Source organism: Trachurus trachurus (genome assembly GCF_905171665.1).
Source record: "Trachurus trachurus genome assembly, chromosome: 3".
NCBI classification, from domain to species: Eukaryota; Metazoa; Chordata; class Actinopteri; order Carangiformes; family Carangidae; genus Trachurus; species Trachurus trachurus.
In genome coordinates, this window is record NC_139893.1 from 13,907,767 (window position 1) to 13,931,212 (window position 23,446).

Consider the following 23,446-nt stretch of genomic DNA (forward strand, 5'->3'; position numbering starts at 1 on the left):
GCAGTGAATCAGCTTACACCGCAAGCTTTATGTGTTGATGTTTCAGTAATACAGCTCTGACCTAAGCAGACAGGGTCATCTTAAGTTCACATTGCTATTGTCACCCCTCATGTGTTCCCAGACAAGTGACCCTCTTGTTACGGGTTATTTCTCGCAGCTCATCCAATACCACCATGCTGTCCTTTAACTAAAAGCAGATGCTGAGAGCTGTGCCAGAACAAGCCCACATTAAAGTCACTGTATGGCATTCTCAAAAGATGATAAGGTAACTTGTGGTGCAGTTGTCTGAAAAAAGACTGATTATACAGTATATGCATCATCCATTAATGGGTGAGTAAAGGTTTGGCTGTTTCTCAAAATTTCAAATAATCCATTAAACTCAACTTGCTGTGTTAATTCAACGAGAGAGAGAAAAAAGAAAAAATGCACATAAACACATAGGGGATCTCCACTGTTCTTTTATTGAATTAATATAAAAACTGATCATTTCAGTCTGGGAATCTGGAAGGGTCGGGCAGTCTAGACAGTTGGGTTAAGGTGGAATTAGGCAGAAGGTGATAGAGCTTGCAGACTGGTCTTGACGGTTGCTAGATTGGCCTTCCAGGAGCTGAGGCTGTCGTGGAGCTGCTGCCACTGCTGCTTGCCAAAGGTGCGGTGTGTGCTGTGGCTGATGGGGAGTGGAAACAGGAAAGCAAGAATGTTAAACTGACAAAATAAATGCCGGCCAAGGTCATGTCCTGCATCCTTGGAGAAATAAAAGAGCGTGTAATAAATGTGACTGAAAAAAGCCACGATGTTGCCCTATATTCTGTATGTCTATCATGTCAAAACCAAGTGCAGGCACATGAATATAAAACCAAATCAAATCAGCACCAAACAAGGAAATATCATCTGTGACCATGATACCAGATCCAGGAAAGAAAACTATTCTACATACTAATTAATAATTTAATTATTTCAGTTTGGTACTAGATTATTAAAGGAGTCAATGAATCCAGGAGCAAAGCAAAAGCACTGTGAACTACAGTGAAGAAGAATGTATTCAAGATGAAGCCTCACGCCTAAACACAAATCCTGTATTGTGCACCTTATTCAACATCGTAGGTGTGGTGGTGATGACACCATCAGTATCAGGACAGTTGGTCTGATAATCCAGGTACTAAAGGTACTAAAGGTACTAAAACTGGGTTGGTACCAGTTCTATACACATTGTCACGTGTAACATAGCAACACAGAAAAGCTGTGCACAGTGGTTTCATGCAGCTGCTTACCTCACAACAACTTTTCGCTGTGTCTGGTCGATTTTGCAGTACACCATCTTGGTCCGAACAGCTAAAAAGAAAAAGCAGACGAGGGGGAATTTAGAGAGAGCAAAGGCTCTGACAGAAAGCACTAAAAGCTCCACTGAAACATAAGTGCTTTAAGAAAGAGAGTGCACGTGGAGAATGAAATTGGAGACAAAGCTAATCCCTGTCACAAAACACTTAAAAGTGCTATCCTTGCTTTTATGACTCTTTTTTTAACTGCAACTAGTAAAATCTTATTCATGTGCTCTCATCATCACAGCATTCAGCTTTTTGTATTTTTTCTTTTTTTTTTTTTTTTTTTACAGATAATTTTTTTTGGGAAGATGATGGTCGTAAATGAATGGCAGAAAAGTCAGGCCACTGTTCAATCACTTCTCTCTTTCACTGTTTTCAGCTGTGAGAAACTAACAGTGTGTTTAATGTGGGTGGACAGCAAAGATTTATTTGAGGTGAAGTGCTTTTTACCGTCAATGACAAAAGCCTCAACGTCATCGGCTCCGATCTGCAGCTCCTGTTGCATGGTGTCAAAGGAGATCTCCTTGAATTCCACCGCCATGCCCATGAATGTCAGCAGACGCATCTTGGCCATGTTTTGCTCGTGAGAGAGGCCTGGGGAGCATCACGTAGGGATCATTAAGCACAGAACAGTCGCGGTCGATTACTCCCGACTCCGGGAGTTTCCCGGTGATAATTGTTTCTACATTTAGGAGCAAACAGTCAGGGAATCTACTCATTAACACAAACATCAATCCACACTGTCTGTTTGGAGAATCCATCCTACACATGCTTTTAATTACACCGAAGCCTTTAGTAGTGAGAAAGAGACACACTGCTGACACACACGCATTCCTGTACTATGTCAACAGAGCACCACGCACTGGCTCAATATACAAATTGTGTTGGGAAAAAAAAGAGCTGTACAATGTGAAAACTGCAAATAATACAATGTCATTTCTTAGGTTAAAGGGAGTGTTTGTATGTACTTTTGTTTTAAATATATAAGTTGTAACAAGTTAGTTCTTACAATAGCAAACAATTTAAATACTAGCCCTTAAAGAAAGAGGAAGAGGGAATAATCTAAATCTATAATTAAGCATCAGTGACATAATGCAAAACCCATTTCTTATAAAATACATTCAATCATAATACAATGACAATAGTTTACTAATGTGTTAAGCAGCAGCAATACTAATGCCAACCAACTGCATGCACACTGCTGTTTTAAGGTAGTTGCAGTATAGTAATACATGTGTATTTTTATTATTTACAGTACTTTTAAACAGGGAGTTTGTATGTACAATGGAGTCTGAGTGGATCTGACACCACTTTCATAAGGAAGGAAATTTATCTCAGACCCTAGTGAGATAACCCCATGACATGTGTGAAGAACTGATGCAGCTTATCTAAAGCTGTGGCTACTTACCAAGAGAATCAATGAAGTCTTTGTTACTCTGGTAAAATTTGACGTATGCTGCTAGTTTCCCGCTCACAAAGATGGTTAATAGCTGAAAAGACAGAGGAAGAAGAGGGAGCCATTATGCGATTACATAATCACAATCAGATGTTTGTATACATGCAGGCAGACAGGTGACATTACAATGTTGTTAACAAATGGAATACACATCACACTGGTTTGTCTTTGACGTACGTTGCATTAAGACAATTGAACTCACTATGAATTCATTTTTCAGATCTCTATGAAACTGTGCACACACCCCAATCAAAACTATTTTTCCCATAATCTCAACCTGTTCAGCTGGTAATGTTTCCTGCTGCTCATCGTTACTCATTAAGATGTTATCCATTGCTGTCACTAACAATACACATCAAAAGTGCATCTAAAACTCCTTACGTAATGCTTGTCAGACAGAAAACGTTAAAGCATTACAATTCTTCAGTACTCACATCATGGATGAGTTCTCCCTCCAGGAAGCGAACAGGTTTCAGGGTGAGCAGGTGGTCGAACAAGAAAGTGTTGGGGTCTTTGAGAGCACGGACGATGCATCTAAATATAAAAACACACGAATGGATGTCAGTATGAGGAATGTACCATATGTTGAGGCTTAATGTTACAACATCCTCGAGATTCACCTGTGAGCATCAACGCGCGCTTGTGAAGCATTGTCTTCTGTGTAACTTCCCAGCAGCTCAACCATCACCTTCGCTGCAGGCTCACTATGAAATAAGTGAATACAATGTTAGAAACCTCACACAGGTATGTATGATAAACAAAAACACATTTTACTTTTGATAAATGTTTGCACTTCTGGAATAATATCCAGATAAAAACAACAAAAAAACAATTTTATTTGGACCCTTTATTCCTTTAGCTAACACAAATGGAAATGGCAGTCATTTCACCCGTCCCCATGAGCACTTACCTCTTTTTGCAGTCAACCAGCGCCTCATACACCAGCCTCAGGAGTGTGTGCTTCTTCTCTGTGTTCAGATTCCAGTCAACAATCCACTTGCGCACCTGATCAGGGGAACAAACGGCTATCAAAATCTCTCTACAGCCAAAGAGATTTATAGTCAGATACTCCAGTTGATAAAGGTGAATGTATATACCTGATCGAGGTCAGTGGGAATGAAGGCGATGGCGTTACAAGTCGCTGCCACCTTGATGAGGCCACAGAAGACTGTATACCTCACTGGGGTGTTCTCATCCATCCCGTGGAAGAGGTTGCTGAGCCTGTAACGGAAAAGATAGTCAGACGTTTGCATTTAGATTTGATTGACTGTTGTTGACAGTTAGATGTTTGCCGTTTATTTGAGTTAAACAAGACTTTTTCTGCAATGTTTCAGAACTAACAGCTAGTGAAGGTGATGCTGTGAGCGGTGTGAGAAGTGCAAGGACTCACAACTGCATTCGGAGGGAGGGTCTCTCTCCTTCACGGAACTTCACCAGTTTCTCACAAAGACTTTCAATGAGAGCCTCCTGCTTCTCTGTCTCCAGGATCAACAGCAGTGACACGATGCTGTTCATCACGCTCTCTACATCTGCAGGGAGAAAAAAGGGTGGGTTGTTAGACTTTTGTCATTATCCAGCTGTGGTCATCATAATTCAGCGTTATTCAAGCAATTGCAATAAATGAAATCACAAACAACTGAATTTCATCAAGGTTTGTCAGTGGTCGTGGTATTGTGCACAGCAGTGTACATCAAATACAACCAAATCTTAATTTATGTTATCAATTATTCCTGTGGTTTTCCCAAATGTCTCTGTTGACTGGTACTGTCGATCAAATACACAAGAAACTGATGTTCTTCGTCATCACCTACCTTTGTCATCGTCCTTGAGACAGACATCACATGCCTCAATGATCTGAGCGAGATCAACATGAAGTCCACCTTCAGAGTTCTCCTCCGAGATGTCAGCTCCTTTGGCCTTGATGTAGGCTCTCAGCTCTGAGGCCTGCAGACAGTACAACAATTGATATTAGTCAATAAATAAAATCTAACAACACAAGAGGTACCAATCTATAAACAGCGTACACCCACAGCATACATTTTGAAACATGAAGACATAAAGCTAGCTATTAAATAGGCATATATTGTATTTTACATGACAACACTGTTAATCCCAGCTGTTTTAAATCACAAAGGTATTTGCTATTACAAGTTACAGGGACAGGGGGAATGTAAGACGTTTTATATTTATCTGTTGGGTAAAAGTTTGACCTACATTGTGATTTGAAAGCATGATGTGTGTTGTCATTTTTCCGTCTTTGTTTATCTAGACATCTGGTGTCAGCAGCTAGCATTTTAAGCTAACGTAATGTTACGCCTTTTCGACATGTTTGACAGCGTTAGCCGTAAATAAACTGAACTGAAAGCTGCAAAAAGCTCTTATAATTTATTTTACACACACAATATAAACGTAAAGGTTTAATGACGTAGTAACTCATAACGTGCTTCCCCATAACGCCAACATTAGCATGTAGCTAACAAGCAGCATGTACCTGTCAGCAGCTAAGTACGGTTAGCATGCTAGGTTAGCCGGTTGGACGATTTCATTTATCAACCCATCCGCCGGCGGAACAATGCAATGTTGGGGTTTTTTTAAAGACACGAGTCGTACCTGGTCTTCTTCCGTAATGTCGATAAATGCTGGGACGCTCATGTTTGGTGATTTTTTGAGCCTAGATGATGAAATCCACGCTCCCACCACTGATGAGACCTGAGCGGAAAAGAAAAGGGAGCAGCGCCGGTGAAACTCTTGTTGTTCCGGGTCAAGTTGTTAAAGCTGCAGTAGCCGGAGGCTACTGAAAAAAAAAACTACTGCAAAGGTAAGCTCTCTCTGTAGGCCAGTCCCTTTGCTTTATTTTTGTTGTTGTTATGTTTAAACCATGAGTACATTTCAAAATAAGTACCACTATTACTGGAATGAACTATTTTAGCCTATAAAGTAGAAGTGAATATCAACAAATAATCTTAATCCCACTTTTTTTTTTTTTTTTTTTTTTACTTCTTTCAATTCTCAATTAGATTCAGAGCTCCCCACTTTTAGTACGTGTTACTAATCCACATTAGAGACTGCACAAGTATAAACTCTTTCAAGAAGCAAATAAGTCATTTTTTATTGGCCCAGTTGAGCATAGCCTATGCTAACCACCGCCTCTTCCACTACATCACTAGGCTATAACTTTGAGATTATTCTCCTTAACTGTTTTATGATGCTTTTCACATTATTGTAATTTTTATGTTGAATGTTTGTCTCTAGGAGGACCACTTGACAAGTCCTTAAAGTTTTTTTTTTTGGTTTCTCTTGCATAGGATTTGTGATAGGCCTATGTCTGTTTTCTATATTTTTGTTCTACTTATTCATCGTGCTGTTTTATATAGCCTATATTTTCTTCTCTCATGTTCTAATAAATGAATCAAATCAAATCTCATCTCTGTCAGTGCTACATAGTTTCAGCTTGTGCAGCATCTTCCTCTGGAGGTCAGATGACCACCTACATATCTTATAGTCACCCAGACCTCCAGCAGTATCCTATAATCATTCTTTCTTCCTCATCCAGATATCAATCTCCTCCTCTTTGGGAGATTAACCCTGGATGTCTTGGATGAGAGTTGGGGCCTGCAGAGGTGAACCTGATCCCTAGCAGAGGTTATCTGATCGAACTTAAAGTCCATCTGTGCGGACCACCAGAGCAGGCCTGGCCCACGGATTTGCAACCCAGAAAACGCAGAGTCACAGGGCAGCACTCTTCCATCACACACCCCGCTGACCCATGGGTCCACATGTCGGCCCTCTGTACCAAGTGGGATCCTGTATATTGTTACCATGGCAGGTCACTGTGTGATTAAGGTGAGTGAGGTGAAGAGGGTAAGTGGAACTGGAGTTCACCCTAAAACTATGGAGTCGGGTTACTAACATTTGAGGTGTTGAACAGGCTGGAGATACTGTGGAGTTTTTTCCATTTCAAAGCTGAACTGCAACCGACAGTTCATCTGTCACAAAACTATGGAGACACAGCATGCCATGTAATAATTCCTTGAAAGTCTGCTTGTCACATATTTCTCTCAGCCATTACAGTTAGGGAACTGAACTCTGTTGCGTTCAGCAGCATAAATACCTTAAAATAGTAAGTGAAGGGGAACTGTCTTGTGGAGTCTTTCACCATAGTGGTGGTAGGATGCGTCATTCTGTTGGGAAGACAAGTGCCTGGTACCAAATCCCACCCTCATATGCTGTCATGGCAAAGAATTTATGGCTGCTTCCCCACAAGTGTGCTTGTGTAACGCCGAGGCTTTCATTATCTGATTAACAGCTGTTGTCAAGTGCCTGGTGTATTTCAGGTCCAGAATAAGAGTTTTGGAGGCTTTGAAGCTCCAGGTGCATATGAGACATTGTTTTTGTCTTCTTTAAAAGGTCTTTAAAACGCCACAGTGTGTTATGATGCTTAATAGCCCCTATAATATTTATGGCACAGTGTCCTCACAGAAAACCCTTTCACTTCAAGGAGACTGTACCTGGTACATGTATTAAACAATGATTAGTCTGTTTTATATCATTTGAAATGTAACCTGGCTATGCAGTCTTCATGTGATCTGATGTATACATAAACCAGCAGCAGACAGTGCACATGTAGCTTGACACTAATGTCAGATTGGGAGCCTTACTGTGTGTTATGTGCATGGTTTCATGGAAGAGCAATGTTGTTGTGTTTTTGTCAGATATTCTGCTTCTTGAGGTCACACACGCTCTCATCAGGTTCATCTTACCTTTGCAAGAGAATGTGATTTTGTACATGAAATCCCAGTTCTCTTTTTTCCCCCTTCTTCTTCCTGGACTCTTATCTTAGTCCACGGAGAATTCACCATGTTTTATTAAATCTATATACTGTAACTTCAGTGGAAACATTTATTCATTTATACCTCGCTCGAGTATCATTTTCCATAAAGCTGCGGCCTCAGGGATCTCATTTTGAAACAGAATTAGGTTAATGAAAAAACAAAAAGAAAAAAGCTGCTGCGAGAGAAGCTGAAGGACACAAATGATGATACATACAGTTACAGTAAGACATCCAAGTGTTTATTCTACTGTGTGTGGTCATGGTCACAGTCACGGTCAAAGGATGTAATTTGTGGTGTGTTTCATTTGTATTGCATTATATTGAACAGTTTCTCTTGTATTTGGGCCATCCCCTTTATATAAAGATGAGTAGGATAAACAGAAATGTGTACTGTGTGAAATTATAAAGTTCAACAGTACCACAAAGACTAGTTTCAAGCAAAACCTTCATGGGGGGAGGGTTTATTTCATAGGGTTTATTTTTGTTTTATTTTGGTGTTATCTATAAGTCTGAAATTGCAACATTTTCAATATATCTAAAATGACTTGATCCATCTTATGATTGGAAATAGCAGACACTGTCCCTTAATAGCTGGCAAATTGCCTACTCAGCCTCCTCAAAGATAAATGACTGCGTGTTAAAAGTAAGTTGAGCCCAGGTGTCTGCTTTTTCCCTGTCAGCTAGCCAAACGGTATCCATGTAAACCAGTCTCATGGTCATCATCCAACATGGCTGCCTAGCTTCTTCCCACTAATTGTCTGGTTCCCACAGTTCTGCCTGCCTTCACAATCTCTGAAAAATCCCCTTGCTCAGGCTCATCTATCAGCCAGTGACCTTGTCAGGCTGCATCGCATGAGTAACTTCCCTACTTCCCTAGGTGGAGCGAATGGCTTGTTAATTACTTATGAACTGACACACCCTCCCTGCACACGTACACACAAATACAAGAAACAAATAAACAAATGAAGCCATGGTCTGAAACAGAGGTGAGTCAAGAGTCCACCGTGGCTAAAGGCATGCAAAATCCCACGGGGCCCTTCTCATGGACTGTTATTGTACACAGCTGCAGAGATGTATTATGGCCCTTTTACACACACTGGTTTTCAGATTTCTGAATATTTAGCCTATATGACTGTCCAAGTGTTGAAATAGTTAAAAAAAATAACTTTCCCAGCAAAGGCTGTTTATCATCTTGTCCCTCATTATCCCCATATTTAGATTTGGGCTTGTGAGCCAATAAACACTTATTTATACAAGCTAGTAGTAGTGCTTAGAATAATACTTAAAGTGCTAACACGTAAGACAGTTGTTAAAAAAGAGCAGTTGTAGTCATTAACCTAGACCTTACAATCCGCTCACTGCTGTACATATAACCACTGTCATTTATTCCCTTATTTTCCCAAAATATTTCACCACCTAGGAGCTGTAAAGAGTAGTTGATTAACTGGTCAGTCAAGTGACAGAAAAGTAATTGGCAACCTGCAGATGTAGAAAAAGTCCTAAACAGCTTTTCTTTGTCATACATGATAGTGAATTGAAAACAGGTTTTGCTGGGTGGACAAAATTGGATTTTGATGAGCATTTTACAATACATTTTATAGATTAATTAATGGATTCATTAAGAAATTAACAGTCCAATCAATGGGTAATGAAAAAGTTCCAGTTGCGACCCCGAATAGTTCTGCAATTAGTTGTTGAAGTTGCTCTGATGGCTTTTTTAATCTCTTTGTTTGGTCTGTATTTGTTTCATAACTTGTCTGGGTCTCAATACTTTTCTCACAATGTGGGGGAGACCAAAACCACAGCTAAATGGGAAGTGAATATGACTCCTACATTTATCTGCACGCAAGAAACACATATTGCTCTCTGATATGTAGCTTGTGGGTTGTTAAAGTTCACAAATGTTTGCAGAATGGTTTTCTCACAACAGCCTAATTAGCTGCAGACTGTAATGTGGCTTTGTATCTGCTGCTGCTGTGTGTTTTTTTTTTGTTTACATCATGCACTGGCCACAAGTTAACTAATGCAGCGTTAAAGCCACATGCAAATAGAAAGATTCCAGATCGCTCAGCCATGTAGGTGTGCGCTCGCCTTACTGAATGCCTGTGGTCTACTGTGATAGCTGTTTCACCCCTGTGATCACTTTTCTCTTCAGCCACCAGATGATCAATCACACAGCATGGCTACAGTTTCACACACCTCAGGCTTAAGTGAAATTAATTTACAATTGTCTTTGTTCATTCAATTAGAATTTTATTGTTCTTTTATATACCTCTGAGAGATTACTATACCAGCCATCTGTAGCAAAAACTCACGCATGACCAGAGGGAGAAGGTTGGTAGTGAAATACCACTGTAATCTTACCATATCACTTAATGACCAGCTTCATATCACACCAAAGACTGCAGCCATCAATCAAAGTGAGTTTGCATTTGTGGTGTTGAGCTATCTGAGGTTTTTAATCCCTCCTATATGTGGAATGTGGATGCTCTGTTTCAACCTAATGGCAGCAGGGGGGGGGGGGGGGGGGGGGGGAAGCTGTTACAGTCTTCCAGGAATCCTGATGTTCCTGTCTGGATCGATTGAGTCACTGCAGAAGGACTGGGGCTTCTTAATGATGGAGTGGGCTCTTGTCATCGCAGTGTTTATATTAGACACACTCACAGGCCAGGAGCAGCAATATAATTTTTCTCAGGAATGGTCAAACAAATTCAAACTTATTTCCTTTGGGGATTTGTTGCACAATGTTTGGCTTGACGCTATAGATGCCACATCTCAGAAATATTAATTAAAGGCCCTCTTCAACTGTGTGACTTTTTGCCTTTGAGATACTGTACCATTACTGAACCATTTTATCAGTGCTGATAAAGACAATGCTGAAGACCATTTAAACTTTCTCATTAATGAATGCAATTGCTCAGGCACAAGACTCAAGCTATTTTGTTTGCGTAAGTGAGAGAGATTCAGTGTGTGAATTTTCACATATCAGAATGATATTTTAATTTAATCAACAAGGCCGGAAAACTATTTTGCAAATTGACCAAATGATCTTAAAAGTCTTATTTCATCTTGCGTATTGTTTTCATACAAAAGCTGAAGTACTAAACTTACTCTAACCCTAATCCTGAAAAAGTTGCTGTAATGTGGTATTTCCCTGTATTCAAAAAGTTACAGTCACACTCTGTCCTGGTTGTGGTCATTTGTCATCGGAGTTATCCTGTAAACATTTGCTTGTCTGGCCTCAGAATGAGACTGAAGGGTATGACAACACAGCAACTACAGGAACCGCTGGAGATATCTGAAATGTTTTCTGATGACTGCTTACGCCCCAGCCACAGCTGCTAGGGTGTGACAGCGTGGAAGAGGCTGTGGTTTACTGTAAAGAACTGATAATGACTGGCCTTGATCCTGACACACAGGCACCTGTTGGGATGAGACACACGGTGGATTGTTCAGCAAATTTCAGCATACTTTTAACATGACTTCCAATGTTGTAGATAATTTTTTTGACACAGGTTTTCAACAAATAAGAGGTTGACATCAAGTAATTAACAAACGTCAGGCTGTGTTAGCGGAGCCTTTTGCCACAGTCACGTCATAGACAACTGAATTAATAAGCAGCTGATTGGGTTAAACAGTTCATAACCTATACATTAATATAAAATCCTGCTTTAAAACCATTCAACTGATTCAACTATACAATCAATTTATTCATTTTATTTGAGCTATACACTCTTGGCATCTGATTTCACATGGCAATGAACTATAACAAATATGGAGGTGACTGATTTGTAGTCACAAGATTAGCAGTGGAGCTATATGCAGATTGAAATACAGCCTTAAAGAGCTCACTCTCTTAAAAATGATCGGATCTGTCATGCTTTGTGTTTTTTGTTTTTGTCAAGAGGCTTCATTCCAACAATCCAACCAACATAACTGTTTGTGTATAGCCAAATCTTGATATGGCTTATTCCTCTGTGGTGTAGACTTTCATTGTCCAAAAACTATTAAATGCACATAACTGAGGCCACAGTGTTACACTGGGTCACATGTTCCATCATTATGACATAGATAAACACATTCAAAGACAAACACTCAACACAAAAGTTTATTTTGAGTCAGTCCCATTTATGCTCTCCCACTGTCATAAATTGTTCCCAACATTTTCACAATTTGTTCCAGTTTGGGGAATCTCTGTTCTAGGTAAAATTATTAAGCTTTTTCTTAAGAAATAAACCAACTTGATAGACTGTTTCTGCTGCAGATAACCAAAAAGGCAGACAAGCATGACTGATTTCGCTGTTTTTGTGGGATTTGTTAAATGTAACTGAATGTGATTTTTTTTTTTTTTTACTTTGGTCTAACAAATTAATATAATTAATATTAATATTAATAGTTTAAAGCAATCACTCTTGCATTTGATCCAACTTTTACTCCAAGTGTGAATGAACATGGGAGAAGAGAGATGATCATCAACATGAAAGAGAACCAGTGTGTGAAACATCACTGGACCAAGTGTTGTGTCTGACACATGAACCATGGAAGTGCTCGCTCTCCCACAGGTCCTTGTTCTCTGTCTCTTATCTGCAGTCTGATAGGCAACACTTTGAAGAGCGCTCTAGAGTCGATATGAGAGGGAATTGAAATAACGAGCGATTGTTGTTTCCTACGTGGGTCATAGGGAAGAGGGAAAGCATGAAAATTACATTTCAGGTGTAATGTGGTAAATGTTTCCAAATGCATCCTTGTCACCTGAAAGAACAAATAGTGTTATGAGAAAGTATTGAGGGAGGACAGAGGAATATTATTCTGCCTCAGTAACCATTTCCTTGAGGCCAGATGCAGATGGGAGGAGAGTTGTGAAACAATATGTCACTGCTGTTGTGTTTGTTATCAGTTTGTTTCCATACCCACATGGAGAAGTGAAGGACTGAGCTTTTTTTTTTATGCCACAGTCAGCACTTCATAACAACACCTGTTGCTCTTTGGAAGTCCTCTCCCGCAGGCTGTGTTGATGATCACATGATATGAAATCATATCCATTTTATAACTGATTACTAATGTTTTAGAAATGTAAATAAATCATGTCATTTTAAATCACCAGCGCGCTTGATTTAAAAAGCAGCAGCTTAATAAACTGTCTATCTTCAGATGCAGTAGCATGAATGGAGATGATTATTAAAATGGAAAAAGTAATTTCTTTTTCATGTGTCCTGCCAAGTCACATATCTGTGTAGTTTATCATGTGTCTCCCTGGCTGGAACGAACCCCTTCTCAAATTCCCTCTTACTCATCATGCTGTAGAAAGTTTGACTCTAGTGTATTTCTTGTTAAAGGTCAGAGGCAGTATTGACTATTTCCCTTCCTCAGCACAGCGATGTTGTTTTAAACCCTGAGTTAACCAGAGACTGAGCTGTAGTTGGGGACTGCCATCCGTCATAGGGGCTGAAAGGGTTGTTTTCTCCAGGCCCCATCACCTTTGATGCATCCCCTGCTAAAGACTCCGCTGGGGAAGGCACGGCCAGCATTTGCCTTGGCTCAGAGGCCTTGCGTGTTCATTTGCTCTCTCTCTGATTTTTGGCAAGATACTTTCAATTGTGCCACAACCTTTTGTTCATGTAGTACATCATTTATTTTTATTTTCTGTTTGTTTGCCGTGGGTGGACCACATGAGGCTTTTCACATTGTTTTGCAAGAAATTAATTTTCTTTGCTACTATTTTGAAGTCAGCTACGTGGACATCCACTGAATATCTGTGTTCCCCAGAGATACGGGTCTGCCTTTGCACTCGTTTATTTCCCAGAATAGAGTAAGTCAGAGAGCGTGTTATCTCCTTAAAGACCACAAAACATTTGGATCAATCTGAGTGTAGCCTTCAGAGGTTATGGCTCTTGAAATGGATGTCATCAGATAAGCTTGGACTATGGGATTGTCCGATAATGCCTTGTTTTGTTTTGGAAAAAAAGAAAGGTGTTGGATTGTGTGTTATTATACCAGGGCGTTTTGGAAAGTTCACCTTTTCAATGTCAGACTAAGCTGCTTCTACTGCTGGTCGATTTCTGTACCAGCACTGTTATTGATCACCACTTAGGGATCAGTACACAAAACACTGTAGCATCTGTGGAGCTGCAGCAAATGTCACCAAAACTAGAATGAAGAGATGGTGAAGGATCAGTGACATTGTGCAACAATGACTGACAAGTATTTTCTGTAAACGCTACCTCAGCAGTTCCCCGCTTGATTTCATCACTCTTATTGTGATCTTAGACTTCTCCATCTCTCAATTGTGTCTACACATTACCATGTCTTTACCAATTTCAAGTGGCCTTCCCCCACCCACCACTTTTTTTTTTTTTTTTTCATTTTTAAGTTGAGTTGCGGGTCGCTTATATTTACTGGAAGCCTAGACTAATATTCCAGATGGTGATGAGAGGATATGGCTCACACACGTCACTTCACTTGTACATGGACTTTTAATAGTGTCCCATTTTATGAGTGTATGATATCATAAAATGTTTTGTAAAAAAAAAGTTCACAGATGGATAATTTATCAATTTATCCATGTTCTGGTCTAGGTTGAAACTGTGGGGACCCCAGTGGGTCGTTAATTCAGAGATTAAGAAAAAATAATTTGAATTCACACACGGCTTGAGATTTGGACTGTTAAATCAAGTGAAGACAGTGGTAAATGCAAGTTGTGGTATCAATCGTTTGGTCTGATCACAAGTCAACTGTAACTAAGTCACTGTTATGCTACAGTGAATGTAGCCCAGTGTTTTTTTCCCCCTTTGATTTGCAACACATTGTCACTGTTTCAGACTTAAAAGGAAAGGAGGAACCCAAGTGCTGATATGACAAATATTATAATGTTAAAAGATCCACAGCAGCTGTCTTGAATTTTACAGGCATATTTCAAGTTACTGCATTCCTCTGTAGTTCCACATTGAGTTAAGCTTGAGTTAAGGTCAAAACCCCTATCTCTTAAGTGCTCATGCACACACACACACACACACACACACACACACACACACACACACACACACACACACACACACACACACACACACACACACACACACACACACACACACACACACACACACACACACACACACACACAGAGAGAGAGAGAGAGAGTCCCCCTCTCCTCTACTAATAAATAATTATCCTTTTGTGTGATATGGCTTTGCTCCAGAGCTGTGCAGTTTTTCTCTGAGTTTCTTCTAGCAAAGCTGTACAGGATAATTTATATGGCTATGTATCAAGCATTTTCCTGATATACTAATTTTACATTTAATTAATCTGTGCATTTATTAGTTGTGATTCAACCCAGCATTGTGTCTTGTAACCATGTCAGTAAAAAAAAACAAAAAAAACCCCAAAAAACATATCCAGTTTATTGAAAAGAGGGACAACTTTCACAATTTTCGATTTGAACCTTGAACTTTGAAAGCTGAGTAGGCCTATATTGCAGAACACAGATGAGTCAGGAGAGCCAGAAATTATGATGATGAATATTTAAGCGAAAGACATATGTCAATAGTGAACAGAGACGAAAACATCTCAGTTGTGCTTTAAAAAACAACAACTAATCTTCTATGTTGTATGTTATTTTCACACAGTTGTACATGTTAAGGATGTCTAGTGTGTTCTTTTGTATATAAAGTCGACATTGGCCTGATGAGGACTTTAATCACCTTCTCTCTCTAACTACATAGGTAGCTGTTTCATGTTTCCAGCCCTTCACCACCGTCCGTCATGGTCAGAGGTATTACAGAAAAACACCTTTCTCCTCTTCATGTTCAAACATATTAATAGATTCAATTTTAGTAACACTTGAACTTGAACAAAAATTGAAGAGTAACACCCGCTTAGGCAAATAAGACGTTAGTCAGAATTTATTAAGAAGTGCTTTCTGTGCTGGCCAAGGAGTCATCCTCTTCTCACTCTGCCTTGCTCCTCCCCCTGTCCAATGAGTTACGCACTTTTTGAGACTTGAGGAGAGTAAGGAAAGCCAGACATTATAGAGACAAGGAACCCTCACAGACTCCCACTCCAAAACACACTGCAGATAGCTAGGGAGCTTGATCTTTGGCACCCAGACTTTGGTCATCGTCACGTATTTAGTTAACTTCATTCCTCAGTTCATCACTTGAGGTGAAAAGATGACTCCTATAGTGCACTCTGTTTGTCTCTGAAGAAGAGTTTACTCCATGCTTGTTGTTTTTCCAGGCTGTGTATTTGTTGCGCTCTTAGGAGTTTATTCCTGGGTGATATTTTTGATTCCCCAACGGGCTCCTCCATTGGAATACCACCGCTCCTTTTTCTTTTAAGAGTGTCAAACTGAACTGCCTGTACCAATGCTGACTGAACCGTATGGAGCCATGTCCATGGGGTCAGATGTTCGAGATCTGACTATCTTACCTCCAGCACCTCCCGTGCCGTCTTTACCAGGTGCTGGTGGCGGCTGTGGGATGGCTGTTGGCAGCGGCCAGTGGACCCAGCTGCTGGACCTCCACCCTAGTTCTCCCTACAGCTCCCTGCCCTCCCACCACTCCCTCATCAAGCAGGAACCAGGTTGGGGGACCGCTGACTCCTTAGAGGACCCTCACTGTGGACTTGGGGCCTTCACAGTTCACTTCTCAGGCCAGTTTACCGGGGCAGGTCCGTGTCGGGTCGGGGCCTTCGGAGAACCAAGTCCAGGTCAACCGAGGGTGTTTCCCAATGGAGCTTACCTGCCCAGCTGCATGGACAGTCCCCCAGTGCCAAGGAACCAAGGTAAGCCTGCTGGTTGTCAGTCCCGCTTTTGTCTCTCTCGCACCGGCTTAGTGATGTATAGGGCCAGACAGATTTTTTAAAATACATTTCCTGCTGCATGTCTCCATGTTTAGAGTTTCTTAACCGAGTTGTGTCTGAGCAGGATGTTATGTGCTGTTATGTCCTGGGTCACTCTGTCCCACATGAGGAATAGGCTTGAGAGGTTCTTGGTTATGGTCTGGTAGAGATCGCTAATATTTCCCTCTAGTTCAGCAGAAAATATTTGACAACAGCTGTTTTTTTTATCCTGTTGAACTCATATTTCAGAAAGAAGTACAAGATAGATTGTTCATCTGGTTTTATTGCTGCATTATCATTTTTCCAAAATGCCAAGCATATCATCAGGAATTTTCAAATTTTCTTTTGCATCTATCTGAAGAGCATGTACTTATGCAGAGTTCACAATCACATATATTTTGTGACGTTGGGTTAATTTAACCAACTATCCACCGGTAGATCACCAAAGAGGTTCAGGTTGTTTTGACCCATCTTCTGGTGAGAGGGAATTAAACAGCTATTCATCTTAATCTGAATTCAAACTTAATTTCTGTTTCCTGTGCAGTGTTACACGCATAGATAGGATGTGTTCACATTTATTGTCTGTAGGGGCTTATCACTGAAAGGTCAGAGGTTTAAAGCTGTATGTGTCTGTTGATGTGACGTTCAAAAGCAGCACAAGTCGTCTTCACTCAGTGGAAAAATAGTTTGAAGTGATGAAGTGTTAAAACACTCTCTTAACGTAACTTTCTGCAGGCTACAGGGATTTAAGTAAGAGTTTGTGAGTCATATTTCTTTGAAACTTTTCTACAGCTGTCTGACCGACTTGGCTTGACCCCGGAAACAACAGTGTCTCCATGCTGTGTGTGTATGTGTATCGTAAATTGTTGTGTCATTGATTTCATGTCGTTTTATCAAGTCTAACATTTTGCTTTAACTTGCTATGAACTCTGTTTTAAAAAATTCACATGTTCCATCCTCGCAGTTCAATAAATGTAATGAAATAAGAATACATGCAGTTCCTCACTCCGAAATGTTATTTTTTATGAGCATACTCTACGGTAGCTCATCCCAATCCATCAATGCTGTGTTTGCCAGATTTCTTTTTCCACCTGCCATAAATTTTACAAACCACAAGGGCAAAGATAGATGTTACAAGGAAAGAGGATTTAGTGGTCTGATGAATGTCTCTTTGTGGTAACCCTGCCAGGCACTTAGAGCTGCTGACCAGATATTGGAGACTTAAGGAGCTTCTTAATGTTTTCAGTCATTTGTGAGATGGTGATCTAATGACTCAACAAGGGGGGAAAAATATCATTTTAACTTTCCATTACTTCTCTTTTTTTTGTTTTCTTTCAGGTTATGGAACTGTGGGTCTAGACAGCAACCCGAGTTGTGGTCTCACTCCATCTCACCACACCCCTCAGCTCCCCAGCCTGTCCTTCAAACACGAGGACACACTGTCGCCGCCAAGCAGTATAGGTAACTGTCTGCATCCTGACGTCTCTTCAACAAAATTGTCTCGACTGTCATGTCACAGCAAGGTTACATAAGTAACCTGTCATTTTTCATATCACAACACAATCGCTGTTATCCATTTTCCGTCATCACTCCCCATCTCTGTTTCATGCACATTCATACACATAGACATACATAAACACTCTCTCTTCGCTTGTCAAGCATATACTGTATATGGTTGATGACTGTGGAAATGATAAATTGAGGAAACAGCTAATGTGACCCTGCTGGAATGTCAGAAACTGTCTGGGGACCAATACACTATACGGACCTGAAAAGGACCACTGTTTCTAATGGAGGTGTTCTCTCTTTGAAAAGAAGAGCTGTGACCATGTCTTTGAAATAAATTATTATTTGCATTATTATTTATTCATTGTATGAGTATATTTTTTAAATGAAGTGATATATTTTTGACTTGAGTGTTTTGTGTGTGCTCTGAGATAGAGAACATAATAGTAATTTTGTGCAAGATTTTTGTTGGAAAACATTGCTGTCTTTCTAGAATTTTAGAATTATTGTCTTGTTTTAAACATGCCTCTTTTTTAATCTCTTTTATCTTTTCTTATCTTTGCATACAACATGACAGGGAGAACGGCTTCTCGCTCCCATGTTAAACAAATGGTTTCTTATGAAAGTGACAAATAAAACTGAATTGAATTGAATTGAATATTCAAGCTTCTCAGCCTAACGTAACACGTTATTTAGCTGTTGTGGAACAATGAGAGTACCTCTAGCTTCTCAAATGTAAATATTTTCATATTCAGTGTATTGCCTATTTCCCTAATCATTTAACAATCTCTTTGTGGATGGTTATTTTTCCACTGTTATATACTGATAATAAAAATATTGGCAAATCATTAATTGATGTAATTATTTGTTCGATGCGGTCTTATTTTGAAAGAAATATCTGTATTTTCAGTCGACCAGCAGTATCCAGCTCCTCCACCCATGTTTGGCTGCCACAATCCTTCAGAGTCGTGTCCAAGCAGCCAAGCTCTGCTGCTGAGAAACTACAACAGGTAAGCTTATTTTTTTCCTGCATGCATTTATCTTTGCCATATTAAATTGTAATTTGTCTCCTTCTTTGCACGCTTCCCTCTTTCCAAAAGCTGTCAGACTTCTCACTAAGCAATTAATTTCAGATTCTTTCCAATGACACCACATCCAGCTTGCTTACTCCCTGGTCATTTTTAGAAGTGTAAATTCTCTCTGATTCAGTGTTAAGCCCTGCGTCTGCCTCTGCACTGTCTGGATTGTGAATCCTAATTTGTTCTGAGGTTAAGTGCTGCCCACTGCTGCTCAGCAGGCCAAAACAAACATTGAGTGATCTACTGCCGACGTGTTTGAATCCACCCTGAGGAAAAATGAGGAGAAAAGTAAAAAGAGACAAGCTCAGTGAAAGTGAGCGTTAAGCGAGGGGGGTGTGGCAGCTGGGACAGGGGACTCTGCTTATTCTAACCTCTGGATGTGTTTCCAACTTGTTTTCATTTTGATGCAAAACATCTCAAAGGGTAAATTGGGATTAAATACTTTGCATGCCGCCCTGTGATGTTGTCGGAGAGAAGGAACATGTGCAACCCAAATACTGGAGCAGCAGTTGATAAGAAGAGGGGAAGACTTCCCTGTTGTTAGTGCTTATAGCGTGAACTGGAAACCCTCAGACCAACAGACACAGAAACACTGTGTCAGATATCAGTGAGTCTTTCCACAGTTCAACATAGTTGAGAGCCGATTAGTGAACCATCATGATCCTTCCCTCAAGGACTTCTCCAGGAATGCCGTCCAGAATTCCCCTGAAACTGTTTCCCACCTTTAATGATACTGAGGACAGAGTGATGTCATGCGCTGGTCCATGGTGTACTAGGCACGGAGGCACTCACCCCCACAGAGTGCACAATGGCATGTCCAAGTGTGTGTGTTTCTGTGCTGTGTGCATGTGTGAGTGTGTGTGCATGCTAGTGTGATCTGCCAAGGTAAAGAATGGCTTGGAGCCCATGTTTTTTAATGAAGCCAGTGAGGAGTGTGGTGGGTGGACAGGATGTGTTAATAAGCCAACCGTGCGGAGTTCCCCCGAACCAAACGTCTTCATTATCCATATAAGGGAAGATAAATGACAGGAAGAATGCTGTAGCATAAATATTGTCGATGTTGTCTAATTCCTGGATTTTCCCCAAAATAACTTATTAAAAAAAATAAAAGGAAGACAGAAAATCTTGTTCCATAACCCTTTCATTTACTGATGTATTAACATGAGTTATTGTTGCCTTGAAATTTCACGAGCTTCTTGTGTTTCACTCAGTGATAACGTTTACCAAATGGCGTCTCAGCTGGAGTGTGTAACATGGAATCAGATGAACAGTCTGGCATCTTCCATGAAGAGGTGAGCGGCGTCTCTTCTTTACATAATACTACTCATGTATTCTTGAGGCTTGACCAGTGTTTGTGGCGGTGCAGAGGAGGAGGAGGAAGAGGAGGATTTGACCAGATGGCTGTTGGCGTACTGCCTAGGGAAATCAGGAAGCAGAGGAGAGCATGATAGTGTGTGTGTGTGTGTGTGTGTGTGTGTGTGTGTGTGTGTGTGTGTGTGTGTGTGTGTGTGTGTGTGTGTGTGTGTGTGTGTGTGTGTGTGTGTGTGTGTGTGTGTGTGTGCTTGCGTCGAGCGTGCGTGCGTGCGTGCGTGCGCATGCATGCACTCGTGTTTTTGTGCACTCTTGCACTTCTACCACATTCTTTAAAGACTGTTTTGAGGTTTTGCTAAGTTAGGACATTTTGATAGGAGCTCACTCCTTAAATTATTTGGTTTTTAGATTTAAAGCCTCTAAAAACCCTAAACCTGTAAATCTCAAGTTTTTTCTAAACATTGAATAATGAGAACCACTTAATCAATAACCAGAGGTGAAGCTCCAAAAAGGATATTGTCAAGGTATTTTTTAAGTTGTTAAAGACTCAAAAACTCATCTGGTCTTCTTCACCAGGGCTGGCTGATTCAGATACAGTTAAATCCTGACCTATGCAGGGAAGGACATGGCATCCTTCCCATTTCAAACCAATCAGCAAAGCCCAGATAAGGAGAGAGAGGGAGGTTTTTTCAAGTGAAATGACCAAATAATAAAATAAGAAAAATAATGTGCTGTAGGATCCCAACAAATATGTTTCCAGGGCTTTGAGGTTAAAGTTAGCTGAAGTGTAAAAACTGTGTGTGCTCTGATGAAGATGTGTAATTACTCTTAAATAAATTGAACCCACATGAAAAGAGGTTTGCACACATTTTTCAGTATTTTAATCAATCTGTCATTTTGCCTCTGCCCAGCGGAGGCCATACAACCAGCTACGACAGTGAGCCCACACTCCCAGTCCCACCTCCGCCCATGCTTGTGAGTGCCCAGTACCATATACACACACACAGCGTCTTCAGGGGACTACAGGTCAGTTAACATGCATGCAAGGGCATAGAAACTGACTGAGAATAAATAAACGCACAAAGTTAAGTCTTGTTGTTGTCTTCTCTTTCTCCTAGGACGTCAGACGGGTATCTGGCATTGCTCCCTCTGTTGGGAGGTCTTCAGAGACCAATGAGACCAAGCGTCCATTCGTATGTTCTTATCCTGGCTGCAGCAAGAAATACTTCAAACTGTCCCATCTGCAGACACACGGCCGTAAACACACAGGTGAGATGACACAAGTGATTTACACCGCTGCTCAGACCTCAGCTTTTCCTGCGTCTCTGAGCTTTTAAATCATAATGACAAACTCAGACAGACAGAAAGAGTTCAGGTTGAACAAGATAAACTAGGGATGGTGTGTTGAATGGAAGTTACTGTGCTCAGATTATGAATGTGTGTAGCTGTGTGAGTGGAAAGTAGATTAAATCGCATAAATGGCAATAATAATAATAATAATGCTGATGTGCTTTAATTTTGACATGGTAGTGGCACAGATGTGGGAAAATAGTTCAACAGATGGTGCTGACAATCTTAAAATCTTGGATGATGGTGATAATGATGATGATGATGATGATGATGATGATGGTTGTATATTTTTCAGGAGAAAAGCCTTACCAGTGTGACTTCACAGACTGTGGCCGTGGGTTCTCTCGCTCAGACCAGTTAAAGAGGCATCAGCGCAGACACACAGGTAGCTATACTCATGTCAGAGCTATTGTACTGCAGTTTCCACTCTACTAAATACTACACTGTTTCAGAGTGTTGAGCTCTGATAAATTTAAACTGGACTCCTGAACAAGAAATGTATAAAATATATAAAAGATGAGTATGTATGTTAAATTAATTGGTTTGATAGGCTGAGATCATTGATCTGATTAATGGTTCACCACATAAAAGATCACATCAATTCATCATGAGGTGTAGATTGTAAATTATATGGATATTAAGTTTTAAATAGAATTTCCTCACATTAGTGGCCATGCAGAATGAAACAAATGAAAATAATTCAGTCTCTAAAGTGGTCAGTCCATCTAATCAAATATGTAACCTTCTGACTCTCACCCCACTCCATCTCTGTGTAGGAGTGAAGCCCTTTCAGTGTGAGACGTGTCAAAGAAAGTTTTCACGGTCAGATCATCTTAAGACTCACACTCGGACTCATACAGGTAAAACAAGTGCGTATACCTTTATTTTCTACTTCTCCATCCTTCTGAGATTTTTTCTCTTTTTTATGCTCCCTCTGACTTTGAGTCAGTTTTTCATCCCAAAAGGTTTGAATTTCTCTTGTTTTCCCTTGTTTGTCCCCTCCTTGTCAGGTGAGAAGCCCTTCATCTGCCGCTGGTCCAACTGTCAGAAGAAGTTTGCCCGCTCTGACGAGCTGGTGCGCCACCACAGCATGCACCAGAGAAACCTGACCAAGCTGCAGCCTGCCATCTGAACAGCGACAAGAGGAGGGGGGGGGGGGGGGGGACGAAGAGGAAGGTGACAGTGTGTCGTTCCAGCTAGTAGAGAAAGACGCTTGGAGCCTGGTCAGCGGTTATGGTGCCTTGTCAGACTTGCTGAAGTGGTGAGCACAGCGGATGCCTCCCTCAGCCAGACAGAGAGAGGACGTCAGGAGAACAGACTCACCGATGATCCACGAGATCTTCAAGATGCACCTCGACTAGCACTTGTTTATTTGACGTTAAAACTCAGACTTTGAGAGGGTACAATGCCACAGTAATTCTGAGCCAAGAAGAAGATGTTTCTATTATGTGAGATGAGGAAAACGTTGATACACTATTTTGGAAATTTAAGTACACTTGCACTGGCTTTCTGTTGTATGTGTTGTTCATTTTGTTAAAATTGTGTCACTTTGAAAATGTGCTGGACTGTATAAACTGGATTTATGAAATGGACAAATCATCACTTTTTGTCCAAGAAGCTGAAAACAGAGATTTTTTTTTCTTTTTTACTTTTTTTTTTTTTTTTGCTTTGTGGAATGTGAACATCTCTATATTCTTCTAGTACACAAGATACTCACCAAATTGCTTTGTATATATTTGTACTTGCTTAACATCTA

At 40.4% G+C, this 23,446-nt stretch overlaps 2 protein-coding genes across 4 annotated transcripts; one reads left to right on the forward strand and one right to left on the reverse strand.

Moving 5' to 3' along the window:
* Positions 1 to 440: 440 nt before the first annotated feature.
* eif3m (eukaryotic translation initiation factor 3, subunit M) lies at positions 441 to 5,517 on the reverse strand. Its single transcript, XM_083992418.1, has 11 exons — positions 5,389 to 5,517; positions 4,590 to 4,722; positions 4,169 to 4,307; positions 3,876 to 3,999; positions 3,689 to 3,783; positions 3,399 to 3,482; positions 3,213 to 3,312; positions 2,731 to 2,812; positions 1,773 to 1,916; positions 1,272 to 1,332; positions 441 to 667 (listed from the first exon to the last, which is right to left on the reverse strand). The coding sequence occupies exons 1-11, from the start codon at positions 5,428 to 5,430 to the stop codon at positions 544 to 546; spliced, it is 1,128 nt and encodes a 375-aa protein (XP_083848544.1). The 5' UTR covers positions 5,431 to 5,517; the 3' UTR covers positions 441 to 543.
* Positions 5,518 to 15,969: 10,452 nt separating this feature from the next.
* wt1b (WT1 transcription factor b) lies at positions 15,970 to 23,141 on the forward strand (the record flags this gene model as incomplete). 3 transcript variants are annotated; one of them, XM_084001704.1, is made up of 9 exons in its annotated part: positions 15,970 to 16,387; positions 17,783 to 17,905; positions 18,861 to 18,960; positions 20,241 to 20,321; positions 21,252 to 21,366; positions 21,459 to 21,609; positions 21,986 to 22,075; positions 22,467 to 22,559; positions 22,701 to 23,141. In XM_084001704.1, the coding sequence occupies 9 exons, from the start codon at positions 15,970 to 15,972 to the stop codon at positions 22,820 to 22,822; spliced, it is 1,293 nt and encodes a 430-aa protein (XP_083857830.1). In that variant the 3' UTR covers positions 22,823 to 23,141. The 3 variants fall into 3 exon arrangements, with proteins under 3 accessions (XP_083857830.1, XP_083857831.1, XP_083857832.1); XM_084001705.1 differs by having other exon boundaries at positions 21,252 to 21,315; XM_084001706.1 differs by having other exon boundaries at positions 21,252 to 21,315; positions 22,467 to 22,550.
* Positions 23,142 to 23,446: the final 305 nt, after the last annotated feature.